The 26,810-nt window shown below is 35.8% G+C and overlaps 1 protein-coding gene and 1 long non-coding RNA gene across 2 annotated transcripts; one reads left to right on the plus strand and one right to left on the minus strand.

The window, feature by feature from the left end:
* Positions 1–8,639: 8,639 nt before the first annotated feature.
* LOC124940042 lies at positions 8,640–12,000 on the plus strand. The gene is made up of 2 exons (XR_007099432.1): positions 8,640–9,203; positions 9,297–12,000. It is a non-coding gene; the product is annotated as an uncharacterized LOC124940042 (long non-coding RNA).
* Positions 12,001–22,942: 10,942 nt separating this feature from the next.
* LOC124939786 (probable rhamnogalacturonate lyase B) lies at positions 22,943–26,475 on the minus strand. Its single transcript, XM_047480231.1, has 15 exons — positions 26,402–26,475; positions 26,152–26,273; positions 25,978–26,040; positions 25,763–25,888; positions 25,560–25,679; positions 25,342–25,477; positions 25,025–25,195; positions 24,510–24,683; positions 24,313–24,419; positions 24,141–24,231; positions 23,919–24,060; positions 23,701–23,845; positions 23,505–23,621; positions 23,317–23,443; positions 22,943–23,209 (listed from the first exon to the last, which is right to left on the minus strand). The coding sequence occupies exons 1-15, from the start codon at positions 26,411–26,413 to the stop codon at positions 22,967–22,969; spliced, it is 1,896 nt and encodes a 631-aa protein (XP_047336187.1). The 5' UTR covers positions 26,414–26,475; the 3' UTR covers positions 22,943–22,966.
* Positions 26,476–26,810: the final 335 nt, after the last annotated feature.

The raw sequence follows: 26,810 nt of genomic DNA on the forward strand, positions 1-26,810 counted from the left end.
TGATATTATTCCTTCAAGGTTTGAATTAGGTTTAAAACAATAAAATAAATAAATTTGTTTAATGAGATTTGTTTTCTCTTATTTATTTTTTTAAAATCAACTCAATAAGCTATAAATAAGGGTAATTTAAGTTTAATTTAAGTTTAATTCAATTCAAAATATATCAGCATAACCATTTGGGAAATATAGATTGTAGAATTATTTATTCATCTTTCTTTGAAAAAAAAAAATTAGAAAGTTAGTAAAATATCAATTAAACTAATTGATTTACTAATTGACTGAGAAAAGAATATTAATCAGTTAGTAAATCAATTAGATTAATTGAAGATTTGTTGTTATTGTCAAATAAATTATTTTATATAATTTTATTGTTTAAATCATTTCTTTTCTTGTAAATGTAATTTTTATTATTTAAATACTAGATTTCTCAAATAAAATATGTCATTTTGAATAAATATTCACTTTTTAGTCTAAAAAATCAATTCTCTAAATGCTATTAGAGCTTTTTTGAGCTTTTTTTTCTTGACGATTTCGTCATTTCAAAAATTGTCATTTTATATCTCGACTAAATCTGTCTATATTCGTGTCTCGACAAATTTCTGTCCAAAAATATTATCATTTTTCACTTTCATCCAGCGACACTCTAGCGATTCAAAGTCAACTCACTGTAATCAAATATTCAGCGACACTCCGACGATTCAAAGTCAACTCGTTGTCATCAACATTCAGCGACATTTTAACGATTCAAAGCCACTCGCTGAAGTGAAAGTATATTATCAACACTTCATCCCCTCGACAACATCTTATCCGTAACTCACTTTGGCGGCACAATCAACTTCAACTGCCTCAAAACGTTTAACGCTCACTTAGGTACATGTAATCCAAAAGATTAAATTGTCGATTCATGGGTGATAGGATCGGTGTAATCAATAGAGACAGGGGTCTGACTATTGATAACAACTTCGGACAAACGGATTGATAGAAATTCTATTAGGAATTAATATCACTTTCTATTCTTCACAAACTTTTATAAACACTTGAAACGATTCAAGTGCGGAAATGTTTGTTTGGGTTTGAAGCCTTGAACCAATGAAATCATGAAAGATAGAAGGAAAGAACACATCAATATGTTTATGGATGTTCGGAGCTAACTCTCCTACGTCACCCCTTCTTCCAACAACCAGAAGGATTTCACTAAACTTCTTGCATCAAATACAGTTCACTGAATAGCTAGCTCTTTGTTGAACAGAACAGACTCTGTTCAACTTACAATATGATTAAGAATATCTCTTAGCTAAAACAGTGTTTTTGATTCTCTCTCTTGAACTTGAATATGATGTACAATCAGTAAGTGCAAGAGTAATTCGTAATGTGAGTAGAGTAACTAATAAACCAAAAGATTCGTCCGTTGTCCTTGAGCGTCTAAATATAGGGGAAGGATACCAACGGTCGAATATTCTGTATGGACACGTGGCACGCGCCCATAGAATGGTCGCCTAAAGGACATAGTACAGCAGGCTCTGTGCTTCTAGAATGTGTCCGTACTGAATGGTAGTGCCCGGGATATCCTTCTACAACTGTCCGTTACTAAACAAGTAGTGGGAGGAATATTTGCGTATGTGGCGTTCATTCATTTGATGCAAGTAGTTGGTACACTGATCTGTAAGAGAAAGTGGAGCAAGAGTAGCATACAGCTAGTTGATCGTGGGTAGATGTATGCTAACTTTAGACGGCTGCTGAAACGAGGCATTAAACGTGCTCCATTAGACCACCAAGTCTAATAGAGTTAGATGCCAACATCTATCAGAGAGATCCATTAGACTACCACGTCTAATGGAGTTAGACTGCACCGTCTAACTACGCATCCCATTATACTACCATGTCTAATGGAGTTAGACTGCAACATCTAACCTTACATCACTTCAGACTGATCTGAAGGAGTTAGACGCTAACGTCTAACTTCATGTCTATTAGACTTGCACGTCTAACTACATATCTATTAGAATGACATGTCTAACTACGTATCTGTTAGACTAGAATGTCTAACTACGTATCTGTTAAACTTGCACGTCTAACTACGTATTTGTTAGACTAACACGTCTAACTACGTATTTGTTAGACTAGCACGTCTAACTACGTATTTGTTAGACTGGCATGTCTAACTACGTATCTGTTAGACTTCCACGTTTAACTACCTATCTGTTAGACTAACACGTCTAATTACGTATCTGTTAGACTAGCATGTCTAACTACGTATCTGTTAGACTGGCACGTCTAACTATGTATCTGTTAGACTTGCACGTCTAACTATGTATCTGTTAGACTGACACATTTAACTACGTATCACGTCTAATTAGCCTACTTAGACCGCGTCTAACTTAGCCAAATCTGATGCACCTACATAGAAATAATTAGACGGTTTAGCTTCATTGATTTAACTTTTAATCATATTTAAGTTTTACTCATACATCATCAAAATAACAAAGATCAAGATAAATTTGACCCAACAATTTCCCCATTTTTGACGATGTTAAAACTTAAATAAAAGTTAACTATAAGTGTGATCAATAAACAACACAACAATATGAGCAAAAGATCATGTATTCATATTTTCAAAAATATTAGGAGATACATAACATGATTGATAAATGAAAATTTTTCAAAGATGGCAACAACAAAAGATGATTTTCTTTCCCCCTAAATCTGAGGCACTATCTTTTCTTTTTCCCCCTTTTTAACATCATCGGGAGGGAAGATTTTTACTGATCATTTTCGGCTAGAAAGAGCTCCTAATTTATTTTCTTTTGTTTGAGCCTCCTAGATTGGACAATGTAGTAAATAACCTTTTGATTTCAAGACCCTCGACGATTTGATGAGAATCCCAGGTCCCGCGACACTAGAAATGATAGAAGGAAGAAACATGCTGGTGGAGCAACATATCCAGGGGATCTCCTTTCAAGCATCCCCACCATATTGCGGAAAATGACCCTCGACCAGTTGATTGTTGTCCCCTTGGTGATAGCAATCTGATACACTCTTTAGAAGAGATGAGAAAAGAAGACTGGCTTACCCAGCGATAAAGATCAGTGAAGGTTGAGAAGATTAGGGGTGAGGAAAAAGATGAGCAAAATTCCCTTTCATTTAGAAATTCCTGATAGTCATGTAAAGAGAGTCATTGATTATATTCTCAGCATATTCTCAATACGGTAGTAACAACTAAAGACAGCTTGCATAATAGACAAGGCCAAAATTTAAGAAAGAGATAAGTTCAGGGACATAATTAAATAAACATTAAAACAGAAAAGATAATAAAAAAAGGAAAAATAAATGATATTCTTCATCAGGTTACTATGATGTCGCCACGTGTTAACTCCTAGGCCGTTGTATATTAGTTTTGACCAGCTTTCCTAACATTGCTTCCCTTTTCGAACATTCGACGTCCTCGGCAAATTCGACCAGATATCTTGTTACGTTGAACCCATTCCAGTAGAGACTCCGGATGTCGGAAGCCTAGAACATCTGCATCTTCCCATGAGTTTTCGTCTTCATCTCTACCCGCCCATTTGACTAGGACCTCCCGACGATGTTTGCCCTCGATTTGGAGATCTCGCTCAGCTCGAATGGTTTCTGGAAGATTGTCCGGTGTTGTCATTTTAGTTATGGCTTCTATGTTTTCTGGTTTCCCTTGATAACGTTTCAACTGAGATATGTGAAATACATTGTGAATTTTTGCTGCCTACCCTAGATCCAATCGATATGCTACTTCACCGATTTGTCCAGTGACTATGAATGGACCAAAGAATTTGGGCGACAATTTATGATATTTCTTTTGCACTGACATTTGTCTATAAGGTTGGATTTTTACCAGCGCCCAATCTCCAATTGCTAAATTGGCATCAGTTATGTGCTTATCATGTGACTGCTTCATCCGATTTTGGGCTCTCTCTAGGTGAAACTTGAGCAGTTGAATGGTTGCTTCTCTTGTAAGGATAGTACGATTGACTTCTTCAATCTTCGAGTCACCCGCAAGGTATGGAACATGTATCGGGGGTTTATATCCGTAAATTGCTTCAAATGGTGATACCTGCGTTGTAGAGTGATGGTTAATGTTATACCACCATTCTGCAAGTGGAAGCCACTTGTGCCACTAGTGAGGGCGTTGTCCATCCATACAACGCAGATAGGTTCCGAGGCATCGATTCACCACCTCTGTTTGGCCATTTGTTTGTGGGTGGTAAGCAGATGACAATACTTGATGAACCCCTTGCAACTTTAGGAACTCTCCAGAAAGAACTAAGGAAGATTTTTTATCTCTATCACTAACAATAGACACCGACATTCTATGAAGTTTAAAGATATTGTCGATAAATACTTCTGCAATTTTCTTGGCTGTGAAAGGGTGTTGGAGGGCTACAAAATGTGCCACTTTGGATAAACGATCCACCACTACAAAGATCATTGTTTTCCCGCCTGCCATTGGTAAGTGTTCTATAAAATCCATCGAAATTTATTCCCAGAATTTGTTTGGTATTGGCAGTGGTTGTAGGAGAGCCTTTTGAGCTACATTTTCTCCTTTATTTCTTTGGCATACATCACAGGAACGGATGAATTCTCGCACATCTTTGACCATTCCTGTCCATAAATATACCAACTTGTACGCGTTCATTTCGTCACCCGTTCGTTGTCTCTTTCTTAATTTTGAAAATATCGCGTCTTTAAGGGTGGTTTGTGCGATCCGGAAATTGTCGACCCCATGCCTTACCTTTCTCACTAGCTCCCGCTTGTTGGGAGATGAGGGATTTTATGGTAGGTACGACCCGTGCACTATTTTTTAGAGAAAACATTTTTTCGCATGCTAAGGCGAGCTATGTCAAAGAACCCCCTAACTTACCTTCCTTTGCATCCCGTAAAAAAAAAGTTGAATGGGATGAGGAACCGAAATAGAGTTCTTTAGCATAGGTCTTTTAGATTGGCCCATACAGGTTTTAAATCGATACACTTGAGAATGTATCGATCTAATTGACTTGAGAGTCGCCACTTTAGTTTACTTCCCAAAGAAACTAAAGAAAAGAAAAGTCAGAGATTCGTTTTAAGAGTTCGGTGTTTGGTTACGTATTAGGAAAGGGCCTACGACGCTATGTCCTATACGCCTGTCTTTACAGACAGTCTCTACTCCTAAGTAATTGTCCATATGATGTTTGAAATATTATTACGTTTTTGTTCTGAGTTTAGAACTCTTTTGCTTGTGTGAGAAATCTTAATCATTTTGCAAGGGGCTAGTCCTATTCATGGGGTATTTGACAAGGATAAGGCATTGGAAAGTACTAAAAGGCATTAAAAGGCATCAAAGAGCATTGCAAGACATAGAGCAACATTGTCAAAGAAAAAAACGAGAATCAGAATTCCCGAGAAAGATCAAATGAGGATAGATGAGGAGAATAACGATTCGATTGGAGGACTAGAATTTTATTCTTTTGCTCAAAGGAGAGAAGAGGGTGGATTAACTTAAGGTCCCGAGTGTTTCCCAGTTTAAAATTTTCAATGTTAAAGAGAAATCTGAATCCAACACATTAAAATGAGTCATTTTCAAAAATAATTCTCAAAATTCCCAAAAATTCCATATGATAGTCAAAAATATTATTAAAAGCTCACAGGAATCGAGTTTGAAATTTTTGGAGTTATAGAACTCCCGATATGACACTGCAAAGATAGACATTTTTCCAAACGGTCCCTAAAAATTCAGGGAAAAAATTATTTTTGAAGAAAATAATATTTTGGAGTTTTTGGGAAAATTTGAGGAAGTTTGAAAGTGGTTTGAATTTTAGAATCATCATATTAAGGTGGTTTGTTAAAATTGGGAAACAAACAGGACCTAAGTTTATTAAAAAAAAAAAAATTTTAAGTTTAAAATTAAAATAAAAAGAAAAGAAAGTTTAGGGGTCCAATTAAAAGAAGAGGAAGATTTGGAGGACTATTTAATTTTGAATTAAAAAAATAATTCGAAATTAAAATAGTAAATAGCAATTTAAAAGTCAAAGAAGCCCAGGGGCTTCTTTGCAAATCCCAGAAAAGATGGGGGAATGAGAATATAACAAATGACCACAGGTCTTCCCCTCGTCTCCGACAACTTCTCCGGCAACACGATTTCCGACGATGGCGATTTCCGGCGACCTTCGTCTGCAATCGAATCTCGTTTGAAGATGCTTCTCCGTCCATCCATTTCCTTCGCCTAGCTCTCGTCTTCTTCCTCCGCCGCTCATCTCGTTGATTCGAGCAGATTTCAACTTCAAGAAGAAGAGATTGAAAAGCTGCCACACCAGATCGAACATCTCCTTCTTCCAATCGCAACCACGCTTGCTTCGAAGGTTCGTTTAATCATCAGAAGCTAGTCTGCTCACCAAAATTACCTCCTGACGACTGGAGAAAGGATCCCGATTGAAGAACAACAGGAAGAAGACGATCCACCCGTTCTTTTTTTCAGCCAAATGAAAACGAAAGAAGACAATTCGTCTGTTCTTCCTTTCAACAGATGAACTTTCACAGTTTCATCAACACACATCTACAATTTTCGAATAAAGCCTATCATAATCATACCCTAAAATTACACCAGATTCTAACAAACCTAATCAAGACTAATCCTAAACTAAGCTAGTTCAGATACTTCTAATTCAAATCTCCAGCAAACAACAGTGTACAGCATAACAATTAGGAATATAATTAACAGAGCAGACGTAATCTGTAATCACAATCTTATCAAGTAATTGCATCGGTGTACAAAACCGATGCTTCATTCATCATATAAAAATCTGCATTAGTTCGTTGATTACCTGAATAGCAGAGAATCGATGAAATGAACAGAAGAATCAGAATCTGCGCTAGTTCTTCGTCGTTTAGCAGCAGGAAGCAGACTCTGCTGAACTCTTCTTTGACCAAACGGGGATTGAATCCACAAACGGAATGCAGTTCTTCTTGCTTCAAGAATGGAGTTCTCCTTTCTCCTCTCAGAAAATCGCTCTCTTCTCCAGAACTGGATTGGAATTCCAGAAAAACCTCCCCCAAAACTGCTCCGATCTCCCAAACTGAAAAAGAAAACTCCCTGCTTTCTTCTTCACAGATCTCCTTTTTTTTCAGCTAAAAAAAAACCGCCCCTCTTAACTTCAGGGGTTAAATTGGAAATACGTCATAAATCAAGGGCACGCTTGGAAAAAGTATATATATTTCTTCAGCTTTATTTTATTCCCGTTTTTCCTACCTTTTATTTGCACCATCATCCCAAATAAATCTCCCTGACCTTGTTTTTGCTCAGAAAATTGTGAAATTTTATGGCCAATTCTTAACATCACGAACGTGAATCTCCTTTTTGAATGAACCCAAACGGACCTTCCTATCCAAAGTTATGATATTTTAAAGTCATCCCTCCATTTCAATCTTTTCAATCCCGCGGTTTTCACTTTCATAACTTTAATAGCCCATAACTTTGTGCACAGAGCTTTCCCCACAATGAGGTTGGTACCATTGGAAAGGAAAGACTCTTTCCTACATCCCCATGTTCTCCTTTGCTCACGAAATGGTCCGTGTTGGTCAGGAGACTAGTCTCACAGAAACGTGCCAGTTCACGCATCACCTTCGCTTCAGGCGACTTAGACTGAGCTTTAGGGAGAACTGGGAGAACTATTTGGTATCGTTGGAAAGAGAATTCAAAGAGATTTCCAAAGGTAGCTCATACACTGAAGATGGATCATTGGTTAAAAAGATATGATTTTTGGAAGTGCAGCATAGTTTCAACTGGCTCCCAGGATTTGAATCGGTAGTACTGCTTCCCTTGTACAGATAGAATGAGGGTGTTAACCTTCGAATCACAGTTGGGAATGGTACTACTGGAAATATATGCGAGTTATCTTTCTAACCCAACTTGAATTATTCAAAACCATCAAGCACAGATCAAGTTAAGAATTTTTAAGTGAAAGGGTGTTCGGTTTAAACCTTTCAGGAATACCTTCCACTCATGACCGGATTTCGTCTAGATATAGGGCACCAATGGGAGATTGGGCTACACCATATGAAAGAGGACTAATTTCTCTTTTCAAAGCATCCAAGATCATTGAATTTCATTCAGTATTGAAGCCGAGATAAATTCATGAAGTCTAGGGTTCCAATGGAAGCTCCATGGGGACTTCAAACTTAAGGATTCTTGATTTTCTTTTCCAATAATCCCCTTTTCAAATAATCCGATTTTCCCACTTTAGAAGACCAGTCTACTATTTTCCACTTCTTCTTGGCACGTGCTTGATCCCTCTTTGACCCAGGTTGACTCGTAGGTTGGCAGGTTGACTCGGGTTGACCCGTTCTCTTATTTTCCCTCTTTTCGAGCACTTCTGCACAAATTTGCAAATAGTAACATTACACTCAAAATTCAAGATTTTTCAAAACGTACAACCTGAACGTGTCACGGGTTAGGAAAACAGAGTCATTATGATATTCGACATTTGGATCGTTATCTTTTAAGCTTTTCTAAGTCGGTTTTCCACGAGGTGTTTCGATTTTTATTTTCCCGGTTCAATAAACAAACATGAGTATTATTTCGGGCCGGGTTTTTTATTAGGTATATAGGGTGTAAAAATGTGGTGTCTACACAACTGTAGTTTCTTTAAGGTGACGAGTGTACATGAGTGCACTCTTGTAGGACTCGAGTGCATAGACGCGATAAGTATCCCTCGAAGTTCTTCGTCAAAGCCAACTACTAGCTTACCCCCTTTTCTCAAGTTGCCATCAATTAAGGTAAAACCAGGGTGAGCTTTTTCATCTTCCTTTATTTCTTGAATTAGTTTAACCATGTTTGGATCAGCAGCCTAAGTCTGATTAATACGTTTGATTACAGGTGAATGATATACAGACAATCCTGCACATTATACCCATTATTGCGTCTTGATAGTGCATGAGCCACCACATTTTCCCGACCTCTTTTAAATTGGATAGTGAAGTCATAACCCACTAACTTGTATAGTCATTTTCTTGAGCTAGGGTTTGCACTCTCTATTCCAATAGGTATTTAAGAGATTTATGATCCGTTTTAACAACGAAGGGCTTATAACGGAGGTAAGGTCGCCATTTCTCAACTGCAAATGTAAGTGCCAATAGTTCCCTTTCGTATGTCGATGATGGGCTTCTTTCATTCGGGAGAGACCTACTTATGAAGGCAATAGGTCGGTTATTTTACATAAGCACTGCCCCTGTTTTAATTTATTAAAAGCTAACCCTGCTTCGTCATTCCATTTGTAATTCCCTTTCTTGAGCAGTTCTGTCATTGGCCTCGCCACCACCCCATAATGTCGTATGAATCTCCTGTAATAGCCCGTGAGTCCGAGAAATCCACGCAGTTGCTTGATCGAGGTAGGAGTAGGCCACGTTTCCATTGCCTTTAACTTCTCTAGATTAGATCCCTGCTGATTACACGACTCAGGTAAGCTATCTTAGTACAACCAAACTCGCATTTATTCCAATTAAGAAATAGTGTGTTTTTTCTCAAGATTTTCAGAACCTCGACCAAGTGTTTTAGGTGTTCCTCCCAATTGGCACTATATATCAAAATGTCGTCAAAGAAAACCAACACAAACCTTCTCAATAATGGTTTGAGGACTGAGTTCATAAGGCTCTGGAATGTAGATGGCACGTTGGTGAGACCAAAAGGCATCACCAAAAATTCATATAAGCCTTCGTGTGTTCGGAATGCCGTTTTGTGATAATCAGCAGACTTCATTCGAATTTGGTGATACCCCGATCGAAGGTCTAATTTAAAGAAAAATACAGAGTCGTGAAGTTCTTCTAATAATTCTTCTATGATCGGGATAGGAAATTTATCTTTATAGTGGCAGAATTTAGTTGACGATAATCAATACATAGCCTCCAAGTTAAGTCCTTCTTTCTTACTAGAACTACTGGTGCAGCAAAAGCACTATGACTATGTTGTATAATGCCTTTGTCTAACATGTCGTCGACCATATTCTCAATTTCTTCTTTTTGGATTGCAGGGTATCTATATGATCTTAAGCACACCGGTTCCATTCCCTACTTGAGTGGAATTTGATGATCGTGATCACGAATATGAGGCAATTCAGTTGGTTTCTGGAAGAGGTCCTCAAAACTGGCTAGTATCTTTTCCAATTTTTCAGGAGCCTCATGGAAGCTCAAGGCATAAATTGCAAAGAACTGCCCTGCTGACTCTTGAGAGCTTCTCATTTGTATCATCGCGGCTTTATTTCCTTTGCTCAGCAACTTAGACAGTTTACCACCCTCCAAAATATCCACTCCAGATTGGTTAATACCCCTTAGGGACTTGGTAATTCCACCCCTTTCAAACGATAAAGTCAGCTCTTCGAAATTCCAAGATGACGGCCTTAAAGTAATTAACCATTCAATTACCAATACAATGTCATAGTTAGACATTGATAGTACCCGCATGTCAGCATGATATTCTTCGTCATTCATTGACCATCTTAGATTTTGACAATAACCTTCACTAACCACGTTGGATCCACCTGCCACTTTCACAAGTAAGGCTGTCGTAGATAGCACCGGGTGACTGATGTTTTTGAGTATCCGACTGTTAATGAAATTATGGGTACTACCAGTATCTATAAGAATAATAACTAGTAATGACCCAACCTTACCCAGTATTTGGAGAGTCTGATAATTCTTCGTTCCAGACAGGGCATATATAGAAATTGATGGCTCGTCTTTTGCTGATTTAGTAGGGTGGTTAGGATGGTATGTCACCTCTTCTTATTTAGGTATGCAACTTTCCATTTCTCTTGTTTCATTGATACAGATCATGAACAACTTGGCTTTGCATTTATGGTTTGCATCATATTTCTCATCACAGGTGTAGCATAGACCCTTCTTTCTTCTGTCATCTAGAATTTTAGGATCCATTTGTTGCATATATCTTTGTCGTGGGTTTGGGTTAAACAGAGATGAATAGGGAATAGTAGGTTGGTGAGGTTTCGAATGGTTAGGCCATGGGGGTTTAGGATGACTGGGAGTGGGTAGAATAGGGGGGCTTGGACTATATAGGTGGCCATTGTTTAGTAAAGATTTATAGATAGTTTCTTGTACTTTAGCTACAACCATGGTTGTGTTCAATGAATCAGGTTGGATTAGTCGGACAGAGTTTGCGATCTCATCCCTAAGACCGCTCAAATAACAGTCGATTGTATATTAATCTGGCATATGTATGATTTTTTGAGATATTGCCATATACTTGATATTATATTCATGAATAGATTTGTTTGTTTCAGATTCATCAGTTGACTCATAGGAGTATCACAAATAGAGGGCCCGAACTACTGGAGTAGTGATTTCTTGAAGTTAGTCCATGTTAGTCCTACGGTTTAATTTCTTGTTTGTAGGAAGGATCTGTACCATGTTTGAGCATCACCCGAGAAGTGGATAGGAGCAATCTCTATTTTAGTTGTGTTTGAGGTTCTATCAACCTTAAAAAATTGCTCTACTGAAATCAGCCAGCCCTCGACGTCCACTCCATCAAACTTAGGAAAATCAACTTTCGTGAATCTTGTGCGGCGGAACATACGGCCTCTCCCTTTCTGCACCTGATCGTGAAGAACCTGCACCATCCTCCGGACGATCATAGTTGTTCTTACTCGCCAAGGTATGTAACTGTTCTTCGATGGACCCGACCTTACTCTCCGTCCATTTACGTACTTCCAATATCGTCTGGTTCATTGACTCTACTGATACACACAGAGAATTGTTATCCGACAGATGTCTTGTTTTGACCATCGTGAAGATCGACGACTCTGATACCACTTGATACACTCTTTAGAAGAAATATGAGAAAAGAAGACTGGTTCACCCAACGATAAAGATTAGTAAAGGTTGAGAAGATTAGGGGTGAGGAAAAAGATGAGCAAAATGCCCTTTCATTCAAAAATTCCTGATAGTCATGTAAAGAGAGTCACTGATTATATTCTCAGCATATTCTCAGTACGGTTGTAACAACTAAAGACAACTGGCATAATAGACAAGGCCAAAATTTAAGAAAGAGATAAGTTCAGGGACATAATTAAATAAACATTAAAACAGAAAAGATAATAAAAAAAAGGAAAAATAAATGATATTCTTCATCAGGTTACTGTGATGTCGCCACGTGTTAACTCCTAGGCCGTTGGATATTAGTTTTGACCAGCTTTCCTAACATTGCTTCCCTTTTTGAACATTCGACGTCCTCGGCAAATTCGACCAAATCTCTTGTTACGTTGAACCCATTCCAGTAGAGACTCCGGATGTCGGAAGCCTAGAACATCTGCATCTTCCCATGAGTTTTTGTCTTCGTCTCTACCCGCCCATTTGACTAGGACCTCCCGACGATGTTTGCCCTCGATTTGGAGATCTCGCTCAGCTCAAATGGTTTCTGGAAGATTGTCCGGTGTTGTCATTTTAGGTATGGCTTCTATGTTTTCTGGTTTCCCTTGATAACGTTTCAACTGAGATATGTGAAATACATTGTGAATTTTTGCTGCCTACCCTAGATCCAATCGATATGCTACTTCACCGATTTGTCCAGTGACTATGAATGGACCAAAGAATTTGGGCGACAATTTATGATATTTCTTTTGCACTGACATTTGTCTGTAAGGTTGGATTTTTACCAGCGCCCAATCTCCAATTGCTAAATTGGCATCAGTTCTGTGCTTATCCTGTGACTGCTTCATCCGATTTTGGGCTCTCTCTAGGTGAAACTTGAGCAGTTGAATGGTTGCTTCTCTTGTAAGGATAGTACGATTGACTTCTTCAATCTTCGAGTCACCCGCAAGGTATGGAACATGTATCGGGGGTTTATATCCGTAAATTGCTTCAAATGGTGATACCTGCGTTGCAGAGTGATGGTTAATGTTATACCACCATTCTGCAAGTGGAAGCCACTTGTGCCACTAGTGAGGGCGTTGTCCATCCATACAACGCAGATAGGTTCCGAGGCATCGATTCACCACCTCTGTTTGACCATTTGTTTGTGGGTGGTAAGCAGATGACAATACTTGATGAACCCCTTGCAACTTTAGGAACTCTCTCCAGAAAGAACTAAGGAAGATTTTTTATCTCTATCACTAACAATAGACACCGACATTCTATGAAGTTTAAAGATATTGTCGATAAATACTTCTGCAATTTTCTTGGCTGTGAAAGGGTGTTGGAGGGCTACAAAATGTGCCACTTGGGATAAACGATCCACCACTACAAAGATCATTGTTTTCCCGCCTGCCATTGGTAAGTGTTCTATAAAATCCATCGAAATTGATTCCCAGAATTTGTTTGGTATTGGCAGTGGTTGTAGGAGACCCTTTTGAGCTACATTTCATCGGGTTACTGTGATGTCGCCATGTGTTAACTCTTGGGCCGTTGGATATTAGTTTTGACCAGCTTTCCTAACACAATTATCATCTCGAAGACCATCTTCGAGTAATGGTTAGAACATTCCTTGGCCAGAAGGGATCGGAAAATGATGTCGTTGAGTAAGGAGAACTCAACTTTCAGAGAGGACCGCAATCTAGAGTTATTAACAGGAACTAGAGTCCCATCAAGAAAAGTATCGGAGAAGACAAATTCCATTTCAGACAAGACTTCTTCTAAAGACGTTGGTAACTCGGATATCCCCTCGGTCGGAAGGTTGAAGAATCGAGCGAAGGACACTTTAGTGAAGGCAGAAATATCATCAAATATTTTGGCTGCGACGAGCACCCCGTCGTATAGCTCAGCGTGTTTGAAAAGTTCTCGAACCTCAGGTTCATGAATGACGATGGGGGCCTTGAGGAATTTCTCAAGACCTAAAGCTTTGAGCGACTCGAACATAGCTACCATAGTAGGAATTTCTATCATTGACACATAGAAAAAGTCGATTTGAAGGGTGGATGGCACAATGGAGCCCATTTTGAGATGAAAATACAGAGATTTCTTGAAGAATACTAAGAGACACACGAAGAACTCTTAGTGAGAAAAAAGGATTTACATAAAGGATATACTCAATCCTTTGAGTATAACCGTTTCTTTTATAAATGAATGATGTCATATGACTTTTAAAGCAATGATTATATGAACCGTCAAAGATGAACGAGGGTATGTTTCCAAGGGGCGCATTATTAAAGATCAACAACATTTAATACCATAATCATCTAATTGTCATAAAATTTCATGCGTGCAAATAAAAGTTATCAGAACTTTTAGTCATACTTTTAACGTTGAGAGACACATGTCTCCAAGTTATTAAAGAAATGAATTTTCAATTTTGGAGGGAATAGTACCTGGACAACTACTATAGCAGTGGACAGTTGTCTCAACTAGCTTGAAGATGAGTAGTCCAAGTACACATGTAGTTAAACGTTTAGCTTACCTTTCACCCTCTATGCCTCTAATATGAATATATGTTTATTAGACACAGGCGTCTAATCACGTTTGTCTTATAGATGGCCAAAAGTCTATTAGACTTCAGACGTCTAATTACACATAAACATCATGTGTTAGGCGTGTGTTTAGGTAGACGTGAGCGTCCAACTACTCTTATCTTTAAGACGTATAAACATTTAATGGACTTGATCGTCTAATCGCACAAGTTATCAACCAAGACATTTATTCAAACAGAAGCATAGACTGCTTAAGCAAGCATGCGTATATGTAGATATACTTCTTAGACTTCTGATCCATTGGACATATTGAGACCTCTATTTGCTTGTCTTTTCTGTTATATTTGAACAACATATTCCCCTCAATATGTGCGTACTCAATTCAGATAGAAAATCAATCAAGATCAACAAACCCTAAAATATTTCTAAAGTAAGAAAATTTATCTCGGGTAGTGGCTTTGTGAGGATGTTTGCCGTTTGTTGATCTGTTGGAACATATTCAAGGCGAATATGCTTCTGACTGACGTGCTCTCGGATGAAAAGATGTCGGATTTCGATGTGCTTTGTCCGAGAATGCATAACTGGATTATAGGTGATGACAATTGCACTTGTGTTGTCGCATAAAATATGAGATTCTTCTACTATTACCCCATAGTCCCTGAATTGGTATTGGATCCACAAGAGTTGAGAACAACAACTTCTTGCTGCAAGATACTCAACTTCAGATGTAGACGTGGCAACTAACGTGTTGGGTTAAGATTTTTAATGTTTAAACTGGTATTGATAATTTAGTTTAAATAATCAAAAAGGGAGAAATTGTTGGGTTAAGATTTGAGAAGTTGTTGAATTATGTTTAAATCATGAACACAACTGGTTTTGATAATTTAGCTTAAATAATCAAAAAGGAAGAAATTGTTGAGTTAAGTTTTTAATTGATTTAAAATAATTTAACATACTTGATTTTAATGATTGATGAAATGATTTTTGATAATAAATGCATAAACTAAGTTCAATAGTTGTTAGTCATATCAAATATATAAATATATATTTAGATATCAACATCGTTTGTGGTATAGTGGTAAGTACACATGCCTGTCATACGGGTGACGTAGGGTTAAATCTCACCAGACGCATTGTACTACCACGATCTCAAAAATCTTTTCCTGCTGCTGTACTACTCGTACCTCATGAATAGTTACATACTGTCTTTTTTAAGAGAAAACTTCAGTATTGTAAGTTGAACAAATGTTGTTTTGTTCATTAAAGAGATAACTAACTCAGTAATATGTATTTCATCTAAGGAAGTTAGTGAAATCCTTCTGGTTGTTGGAAGAAGGGGTGACATAGAGAGTTTTCTCCGAACATCCATAAACAACCCTATGTTCTTTACTTTTTGTCTTTCATCTTTCATTGGTTCAAAACTTCAAACCCAAAAAAACATTTCCGCACTTGAATCGTTTCAAGAGTTTGTGAAGGTTTGCGAAGAATAGAAAGAGATATTAATCCCTCACAGGATTTCTATCAAACCGTTTTACAGAAGTTGTCATCAATAGTCAGACCCTAGTCTCTATTGGTGTCACCGATCCTATCAAGTGGTATCAGAGCCTCGTTTTCTATTCACAAGAACCAAAAGAATCTGAATCATGTCTATAGTTGTCATCAACAATCTTCTCATGTTCTTAGAGGAAAATTATGTCGTGTGGAAGGCGAGAGTACACGCTCATCTAGCTGCCATAGATGATGAAATGTGGTTTGTCATCACCGAAGGTCCAATAAAGATTGAGAAGGCTAGATCTGAGTGGACCAGTGAAGATAAGAGAAAGAACAAGCTCGACAACATAACAAAAGAGATCCTCTACAAGACATTGGATGATAACATGTTACACAAGATCATCACATGCCCCACTACCAAAGATATTTGGGAGAAGTTGACTCAATTATGTGAGGGCAACGAGCAAACCAAAGAAAAAAGACTCATGGTTGCCACACAATAGTTCAATAACTTCAAGATGCGTCTTGGAGAGACTATGACTGAGTTCGATGAAAGATTCGGTAAGGTTATCAATTCTACAACAGCCCATGCAAGAGGGTATAATCTATTGTTTCCATCTCGACCGACTGCAGATAAAAGTTGACCTTTGTAAATAGTTTTTAAGAAACATCTGTCTACTCCGAGTATCCGTCGCCATTTGTATACCCCAAATTCTGAATCATCTCTAGAATATCCCAGTATGAAAATAAATCCAAATCATCTATAATTACCGGGTGTTCCGATCCATTGACATATTGGGTCGCTTCATCAGGACACATGTAAAATGTTCCTCCATGATTTATAGACAATATATATTCTTGCAAACTGAAAAAGAAAACAAGATAAAAGTTAGTGTACATATAAAAATGAAACAAATTTAATTAACTACAAATAATAAATTTCAAAAGACATAAATATGTTGAATAACTACAAATGCAACTATTGAAAAATAAAACAATGGAAAACTGTTTTTTATAACTAGTTTATAAGCATGGGTTGTTTCTGTAACTAATTTAATTTGTTTTTTTATACATATGGAACGATGGAAGCTTTTGATTGATATAATCCTAAACAGGTTATTCTAAAGAAATCTGTCAGTATGAAAACAACAATAACAACAAACATCAAAAGGACAACTACAAGTGTCGTGGCCAGACTTAGTAACAAACATATTCAGGTTTAAGAACAACAACACAAAAATAAACACCAAAAAGAACATTACAAGAGGAACAAATGCAAACGTTTAAGAAAAAAATTGAATCTTGATAGCAAACAGAAAGATTAAAAAGAACGATTCCTGAAAAAATTACTTGCCCAACAAACCCTCAAATGTAAGATTCAGGTTTAAGAACAACAATAAACACCAAAAAGAACATTTCAAGAGGAACAAATGCAAAATCTTATGAAAAAATTCGAATCTTGACAACCAACAAAATATTAAAAAGAACGATTCCTGAACAAAAATTGGTTGTCCAAGAGACCCTCAAATGTAAATATTCAGAATTTTGTAACTATTTTTTTCTAAACATAATAGGTTTATGTAAATAATTTGTACATTCATCAAGAGAAATTAGGGAGGATAAAACTAAGATTTCTTCTCGTCCGTTCATATTAGGGTTGCCGCGAAGAGGGTTACGACGAAGGTTGTTTGTAAGGAGGGTGAAGAGAGTGGCGGCGACAGCCACTACTGGTGAAGAGGGCGGCGACGACCACGACTGGTGAAGAGGGCGGTGACGGCGGGCTGATGAAGAGATTGATGATGGCGGCTGCTGGTGAACTGATGGAGGTAATTAGGTCTGTAAAAAAAAGGGTAATTTTATTGATTTATTTACTGAGGTTTGTTTTAAACAAAAAAATAAATAAATATATAAAATAAATACGTGGATGCCACGTGGATACAAATTAACCCCGTTAAATGGTTGTCGTTATTTTATTTATTTTTGACACATTTTGACAACCTTATATAAAAAAATAGAATTTTGCGACTTCATAAACAAAATTAACACATCGCTCCAACTTTGTAAACAAAATTGATATTCTTCCCATTTAGTTTATCATGGCAGGACGAAGCACATCTAAGTTCGTTATCATTTCATCCCATCAGCTTTAGAAGATGAAGTATTAGCTCTTGAGAAGATTCCCGGGAGTGAGAATCTAACTGATATGATGGCGAAATATGTGACAAATGATAAAATAAAGTTGTGTGCAACTTCAGTTGGTCTTCTTAATTAAGACAAGGATGAAAGTCGCTACCGACCGAGAGATGATAAAGTTAGTCTATAAGTGGGAGATTGTTAAGTTATGAAACATACACGTATAATAAACTTTACAATAGTTACTTAGAGTTTATTGGGTTTGTATTTGGGTTTGGGCTTAGGTCAGACCAAGAGTTGTTTATGTTTTATTACTTGAATATTTACCCTATAAATATGTTATTATTAAGAGTTTACATTGATTAGACGTAATTTTATAGAGATAAAGTGTGAAGCAAAAACTCTGTATGTTTTTTTCTTCTTCATAGTGAAATCTGTTGATGGCTAAAGTGGACTTAGATCATTTGAGTGAAACACTATAAATATGTGTCTTTTTGTGTTCTTCTTTTCTTGCATTTTTACGGATCGTTTCAAATATGATAGATTTGGGGGATCCAAATCCTAACACCAAGCTGATGAGGAACACTTAGAGGAGGCATCATATAAACCTCTTCATGAAGGTCATCATTCAAGAAAACATATTTCACATCCACTTGAGAGATTTCCATTGGCAAACCGAAGGTGATTAGGACAGATCGTGGGAAATGAGGACTTTATGTTTTGGATGAACTCAAAGTATCAGATGTTGTTGCCTCCAACATTGACTTGTCATCATTTCGTTTAATAGTTTATCTTCGTAAGTTTACCGTTGACATTCTCGTTTAGGTCATATTTTTGGATCTCGTTTAAAGTTTTTAGTGTCTATTAGAGAGCTTTGGGTTGTTTAGATAGTCATGACATTTCAGATTGTTGTAATTGCAAATTGGCTAAATTTTCAGCATTGCTTTGGCGAATCATCTTTACGATCAGACATGTTGAAAACAGAATTAACAAATATGTAATGATGCAGCACGATGTGGCATGAATACAAATCTCTAATGACAACACAAATACAACAACGCAAATATCGGCAACTCACCGGAAAAAATACCAAAACACCATCATGGGTGTTTGACTGATTCAAGAACACTTGGATGATCAACCGACTTCAGAAGGATATAAATAGTCTCCCTTGATAAATCTGAAGGCAAATCAATCACCCTTCAAGCCCTTAATCCGAATTTTCAGAAAAATCCTCCATTGAAGCTCAAGGTTTTTGGATTTTTAGAAATTCTGTGTAAGGCCTTATAAATTGGATTTAGGCATCCCTAAAATTTCATAAGGTCTAAGGAATGTTCTTCATTCCTTAGTATGCTTTCAATCACCCTTTAATTCAATCTTAATGTTTGAAATTGAAATTTTTATATTTCAATGTTCATAAATATTGCTTGGTTGTTGGATTTCTTGATTGGAAACGATCATAGGAGCATTTACAAGATGTCTGTAAAAGCTATAATCGATTAATCGATATAAAACGAGAAAACCCAAATTTGAATTTGGAAAAATAAAAAATCGGGCTTTCTATTATTGAGTTAATCCTCTAGAACAACAACCCTAAAACCTTCCAAACATGTTTCTAATGATGTTGGACAGCTATTTGGACTATGTTTGATTATCTCGATCATTTTTTTTAATAAAGGAGAGCTAGCGTGACACCCTACAATTATGATCCCCTACTTAAACTCAAAGCGCTTCTAGATGAAATCTTTAATTTATTTCAATCATGTTTAATCAAAATCAAAATCAAAAATTTTGAAATAAATGAAATTTTAAGTTCTTGAATTGGTCAAAATTAACAACTAATATTCATGTTTTGGTACCAAACAATCATATGAAGTATAAGAAAGCTATTGAAAATTTCTTTACACTTCATTACAACTTAAAACCAAAAATCTGATTTTTGGCCTTCAAACTGTTTTGAACAAATTGAACATCGCCAGGTCGAATGATACATTGAGATGATGTTTATAATGTTTCCGGAAGCTTTGTGAAACTACCCAAGTCCTTGGATCAAAGGATCTGGGCCTTAATCAAAATTGAAAAACCTGCAATTTTGATGTTCTTGAGTACCAACAAGTCCGATAAGGAGCGAGAGGTCTGACCAAAAATTTTGACTAAGATAGAGAGGTCCGACCTAGGCTTTTCAGCCAGGATTGAGAGGTCCGACCGAGGTTTTTCAACCAAGACCGAGAGGTCTGACTAAGGATTTTTACATCCGATCGAGAAATCGAACTTGGGATCGAGGAGTCTCGTACCCGACCGAGAACTCCTAAACCCGGGACAAGTGGCTTTCGCACCTCGATCGAGGGACTTTCGCAACTGCGACCGAGAATCCTAACCCCAACTGAGGGACTCCCGATCAAAGATTTTTGTAATTTTGGACTTCAAACAATTTTCTAAAAATTCAAAAAAAAATAGAAAATGATTTCAAAATATTTTGAATTATATTGTTGTGACAGAGACTGTTAAGGAAATGATGTGGCTACAACTTTTTGGGTCAAGACTACAAGGGAAGTGTGTTGCGATGAGAGTTAGAGTGTCATTCATTTGGCAAAGAATCTAGTTTATCATGGCCGGACAAAACATATATAAGTTCGTTATCATTTCATCACATCAGTTTTAGAAGATGAAGTACTAGCTCTTGAGAAGATTCCCGGGAGTGAAAATCCAACTGATATGCTAACGAAAGATGTGACAAATGATAAACTAAAGTTGTGTGCAACTTCAGCTGATTTTTTCGTTAAGACACGGATGAAATCCATTACCGATCGAGAGATGATGAAGTTAGTCTATAAGTGGGAGATTGCTCAGTTATGAAGCATACACTTATAATAAACTCTACAATAATTACTTAGAGTTTATTGGGTTTGTATTTGGGTTTATCTTGGGTCAGTCCAAGAGTTGTTTATGTTTTTTTACCTAAATGTTACCTTATAAATATGTTATTATTAAGGGTTTACATTGATTAGACGTAATTTTAGAGAGATAAAGTGTGAAACAAAAACTCTGTATGTTTTTTTTCTTCTCCATAGTGAAATCTGGTGACGGCTAAAGTGGACGTAGCTCATTTGAGTGAACCACTATAAATCTGTGTCTTTTGTGTTCTTCTTTTCTTGCATTTTTACGGATCGTTTCAAATATGACAGATTTGGGGGATCTAAATCCTAACACCAAGCTGATGAGAAACACCCAGGGGAGGCATCATATAAACCTCTTCATAAAGGTCATCATTCAAGAAAACATAATTCACATCTACTTGAGATATTTTCCATTGGCAAACCGAAGGTGATTAGGACAGATCGTAGGAAAGTAGGACTTTATGTTTTGGATGAACTCAAAGTATCAAATGTTGCCTCCAACATTGACTTGTCGTTATTTCATTTGAATAGTTTATCTTCGGAATTTTACATTTGCCATTCTTGTTTGGGTCATGTTTATGGATCTCGTTTAAAAAATTTAGTGTCGGTTGTTTAGAAAGTCATGACATTTCTGATTGTAGTGGTTACTAATTGGCTAAATTTTCAGCATTACTTTGGCGAATTATCTTTACTATCAGACATGTTGAAAACACAGCATCAACAACTATGACATGATGCGGCAGGGTGTGGCATGAATACAAATCTCTATAGGAAACACAAATACATGAGCACAAATATGACACGACGCGGCACAAATACAAATCTCCAATGGCAACACAAACACAATATCACAAATACGACACGGCACGATGTGACACGACGCGACACGAATACAAATACCAACAACGACAACACAAATACAACAACACGAATATGGCACGATGCGACACGAATACAAATTTTCAAACAAAATCAGCTAGAGCAAAAGGAAGAGAAAACGAAAATTATTATTAAAGATTGCAGACTCAAACACCAAATCTAAATCGAAAGATGTAGATTGAAAGTTTTTAGTTGAACAAAGAGAAATCTATAAATAGAGACTCCAATACCATGATAACATAAAGAGAAAAGTTATGGTTTCTTATTAGCAAAATTAAATAAACAGAATATAATTAAAGAGTTTATATAGTTAGTGATTATAATAAACTGAAATATCCTTAAGTGTTAATAGACTAAAATACTCTTTAAGTGCTAATAAATATAATGCAAGTAATATATCTAACAGAGAAAAACATTTGTATTTGTTTTTGTTGATATAGTGATATTTGTGGATTGACCATGTGGTTTTATGCTTTAGATTGAAAGTGTTTTTCACGTAAATCTAGTATTATTTATGGTTATTTTTAATCTCCTATTTTTTTCATTTGGATTACTTGTGTATTTATTTATCTCACATCGATTGATTACAATATAAAAGTATTATTCGTTTCAAAAATTCCAACAGTTCTACGGTTTCTTTCGACAAAAAATAACTGGAATAAGGACCTGTCAGCTTAATCCAATTGAGCTCGTGGTTGCAATCCAAACTATTCAATAATTGACGATTGTCTCGTGCATTCTCTTCAATATCAATCTTGTTCTAAAGTAGGCTCAAAATTACAATCACTTTTGTAATACAAAAATAAATGAGATGTAGTTTCCAGCTTGCAACAAATCATATATACTACCCAAGTTTATATTTACAGCCATTGCTCGTGAAGGAAGATCCGAAAATTAGAGGATGTCAAGTGGTTTGCAATTAGATTTCATTCAATTTATACCAATAGAGATTTTTAGTAGTCTACCTTGAACCAATGAAGTTCCATGTGATCTCATTAAAACATGTACAAACTTCTACCAAGAAAAAAAATTAGTACATTTACAAATTGAACCATTTCTCAAATTTTATAAATTGTGTGAATGTGACAAAACAAAAATACCCTATAGTTTTATTCTTATTGTTAAAAATAAAAAGGTAGAAAATTTCAAATTTGATCAATTTGAATATGCAGATTGAGGGCCTTCTAAACGGATATAATCATACATTACCCCTCTGAAAGGGCTAGACCCTCTAGACTGTTTCAAATACACTATATTTCTTCCATTTACAAGCTTAGAACTTGGAGATATGCTAACAATGAAGAGCAAATATATTCCATGAATTCCATGCCTTGCGATTGCGTTGTCTTTGCCTATGAATCCCGTCGTGAAATACATGTCCGAGTCATTGATTCTAACCTACAATTTATACCGAAATTATATTTACCTACATAAATTAAAAGGAAAAAAAGTTTGTTTCGCACAATTGAAAAGAAAAAACTAAAATTTATCGTCAATTTTCTTACTTCTAATTCTGCTTCATGGGCTGATGCTAGGGCTAATAGAAGGGTGTAATTTCCCATATGGTCGACCTCTTCGATATCAAAATGTATTTGCCACGTTGTTGACTCGTACGTCTTATTCCCTAACTTCCTACAATATCAACCGAGGATAAAATAACATGTTTTTGATATCTCAACTAGAATCGTTTTACCTGTTAACTTGAGCAAAGAACCAATCTTTCTCATAATTATCGACACCCACTGTGAATACAAGATCTTTATAAGGATACAAATCTGTGTATCGATCCCATAACCCATATTGCCTAAATCTGCAAACAAGCCACAAAATTATATTGTTACACTATTTCTTTTGAAATGTTAAAATTTGTATTGTAAAATTATTATTACTTGTCTGTTAAATTGTTCATAAATTTTGGATTTGGATCAGGAACAAAGAATTCGGCAGCACTTCGATCTGGAATGCCTATTTCCCATAAGGTTGGACCTTGTCTTGGAGGATCATATATTAACTCACCCAATCTCATATACTCTCCTACATTTTTTTTCAAATGTTTTATATAACTTTTGGTAAAAGGTAAAGAAAATTCACAACATTTTTAGCATACCTGATTCGACGTTCAAATAATCGTCATATTTGTAATCCCCGACAAATCCAGGCATCCATGCGTACAAGCAATAGTTTCCGGGTCGAATATCTTTTATTAAAAAGTAACCCTCGGTGTCGGCTTGGGTCCAAAATTGGTATCCCTTAAAAAAAAAATTAAATTGTAAGAAAATATTTTATGTTATTGGGAATTAAATTAAATTGAATTAGATCAAGAAATTACCTTGTGTTCTATTTGCCATGATCCAATATGGCCTGGCAGGGCAAGACCCACATAAGCATTACTTGCAGTTATCAAGCTTTCATTGATATATCTAAAACAAGTTAAACGAAAATTTCTTTAATCATGCATAATATATAGTAACCTAAATTTTTTATTTTTTTTGTTAATTTACCTGTCGCGAACTAGCAATCTGCCACTAACTAAACTGCGTTCATTAGACGAAAGGTAATCTTCCGAAAGGGGAAAATCATATGGCCAATGTTCGGTTTCTATCAACATCTTAATCAAACATAAATAATTGTTGTTATGCAATGAAATAATATGATACTAGTGAGAATGTAGAAAAGAAACAATAAATGATTTATTTACTTGTTCTTTAGCGTCTTCCCAAAGAAAACGCGACGGATCTTCATACGACGGATCTTCATATGGAGAAACCGAGTTTAGATATATGAGAACAGGACCAAATACCTTCTTCCATGGCTCCCCATCCCTAAATTTCATTGTCAAATTATCCCCAGCATAATGGGTGCTGAAGAACATCTGCAAATCAAGTATAAAAAATAAGATAACATAATCAAGAAATTGACATATCAAAATCAATATTAGTAAACTTGTATTTATCCGAATGAAAATTTATTAATCTAAAGTATGTTAACTAGATCTTCGTAATCATAATGATAACCTACCATATCTAATTAATTGGTTAGGTTAATTTGATGATTTTATAGTCATTGAATAGGTCCACCTTTTGTACCTAGAACAATTAATAGTTACTTGATTTACATATAGTGGAACTATTTTTTCTTTTGAAAATATTTCTAATATCTTTGTATATATTTTTTTTATTTAGTTTTTAAAATTTTGTTAGATAATATACTTACAGATAAAACGGTTGGACCGACATGAGATGTGAGATCTTGCTTGAGAGGCCCACCGGTTCGAAACTCATCACTTGGAGTGATCATCCAAAATCCAACCATTGGGTCGGAGCATATCCATCCATGTACCCGATTATCCTTATTTTCAATTGAATATTGGTATTTGTCATCCACCTATGAAGAAATGAAACTATTACTATTGTATTATAAAATAGCTATAAGGAGATGAATAATTTTATTTTTCAATAAAAAAAAGAATGATTGAAATAGCTAGCTTTTGATTCAAAATATTTAAACTTTGTGAAGTTTACAAAATTTACCTCTCCTTTAAGTTTAGGGTTAGATGGGTTTGTCAATAAGACGGCTTCTTGATAGTCAAGAACTTGACCATGATCTCGATCATTTGTTGTCGGCATGATCCTAGGTCTCTCATCCGATATTGCCATGTATTGAAACCTATAATCATAGTTGCACAATAATAGCCAAAGAAAGAAGAAAAAAAATTAAATTATCAGTTCTCTAATGTAAAAATCCTTACAATGTATCGTTGAGCTTGAAGACAATTCGACCCTGGTACATATTGAAGTCTGGCCCCTCCTCTAGTCGTTCAAATATCGCATAAGAATAGAAACCCGAGTGACCTCTCAACATTACAAACCTATATTGTAACATAAAAATAAAATTAAAAAAAGAAAATAAAGAGAGCCATTATTAGGAAATTTGTGTAGACTTATTATAAACCTTTTATCTACATTCAAGGGGACTAATCCATTGTCATTGTGAGATGAATTATCCCATGTCCTCATAAAAGAAACCTCAACTTGATTCTCATTCTCCATAACCACACTAAAACTTGTGCCTTCTAAACTGTAAATTAAACAAATTATTTATTTTATATTACATTATTGAAATAAGAATGAAATGCTCAAGTGAAAAGCCTTCTTTAATTAACTTACTGATCATAACTGTTTTTGAGTTGTTTGGGAGAATCGGGATAATCCCAAACTACATCCCAATACCTACATTATAAGATTGAAATTCGGAAAGTGTGAACTTCGATTCATTTGAAAATAAGTAGTTCAGATCGAATTGAAAGTATTGAGTATCGGAATTAGATCATGTATACTTACCCTGGCCTATTGTCTCCATTGGGTTTTAATAGATTTTCAATGCCACCATATTGTATTCCTAAAACCACTCCTATTGGGATGGATAATGTGACATTAACCAGACCATTGTCCATAACCACCACCTGATTCAATTTATTTAACACCAATAAAAAATGAAAATAATTTAAGCATTAAATAAAATATAAATATATATATATATTCTAAATAACTAATTAAATAATGATTATATTAAAACTAATTGCAGCTTTACTTGTTGATCCATCCTGTGCAATTGAACTGGAGGCCATGTGGTGAGATCATCCCCATTAATGCTTGGAGACCTTCTGATAATAGAGATATATGGTTATTTGTAAAATAAAACCAATATAAAATAAAAATAAAAAAATAAAACAGCAAATATATAATGATTGCATAATAAGCTCTTACAAAAGTTTTTAGTGAATATGTTATGGTATATAAATAAAATTAATCTTATATAAGTATTTAACATGAAGCAAATAAGAAGAATAAGTTAAAAAGAACATAACAAACACAATAAAAATGTTAAATATCCAAATAATAAAATTACTAGCTTTATACAAATAAAAGATTGATCATACTTCATATTCTACTACCTAAAACCCAATGAATGTGTTATTTCTTATATAATCTAATTCAAG

The sequence above is a fragment of the Impatiens glandulifera genome, chromosome 5 (genome assembly GCF_907164915.1).
Source record: "Impatiens glandulifera chromosome 5, dImpGla2.1, whole genome shotgun sequence".
Lineage (NCBI taxonomy): Eukaryota > Viridiplantae > Streptophyta > Magnoliopsida > Ericales > Balsaminaceae > Impatiens > Impatiens glandulifera.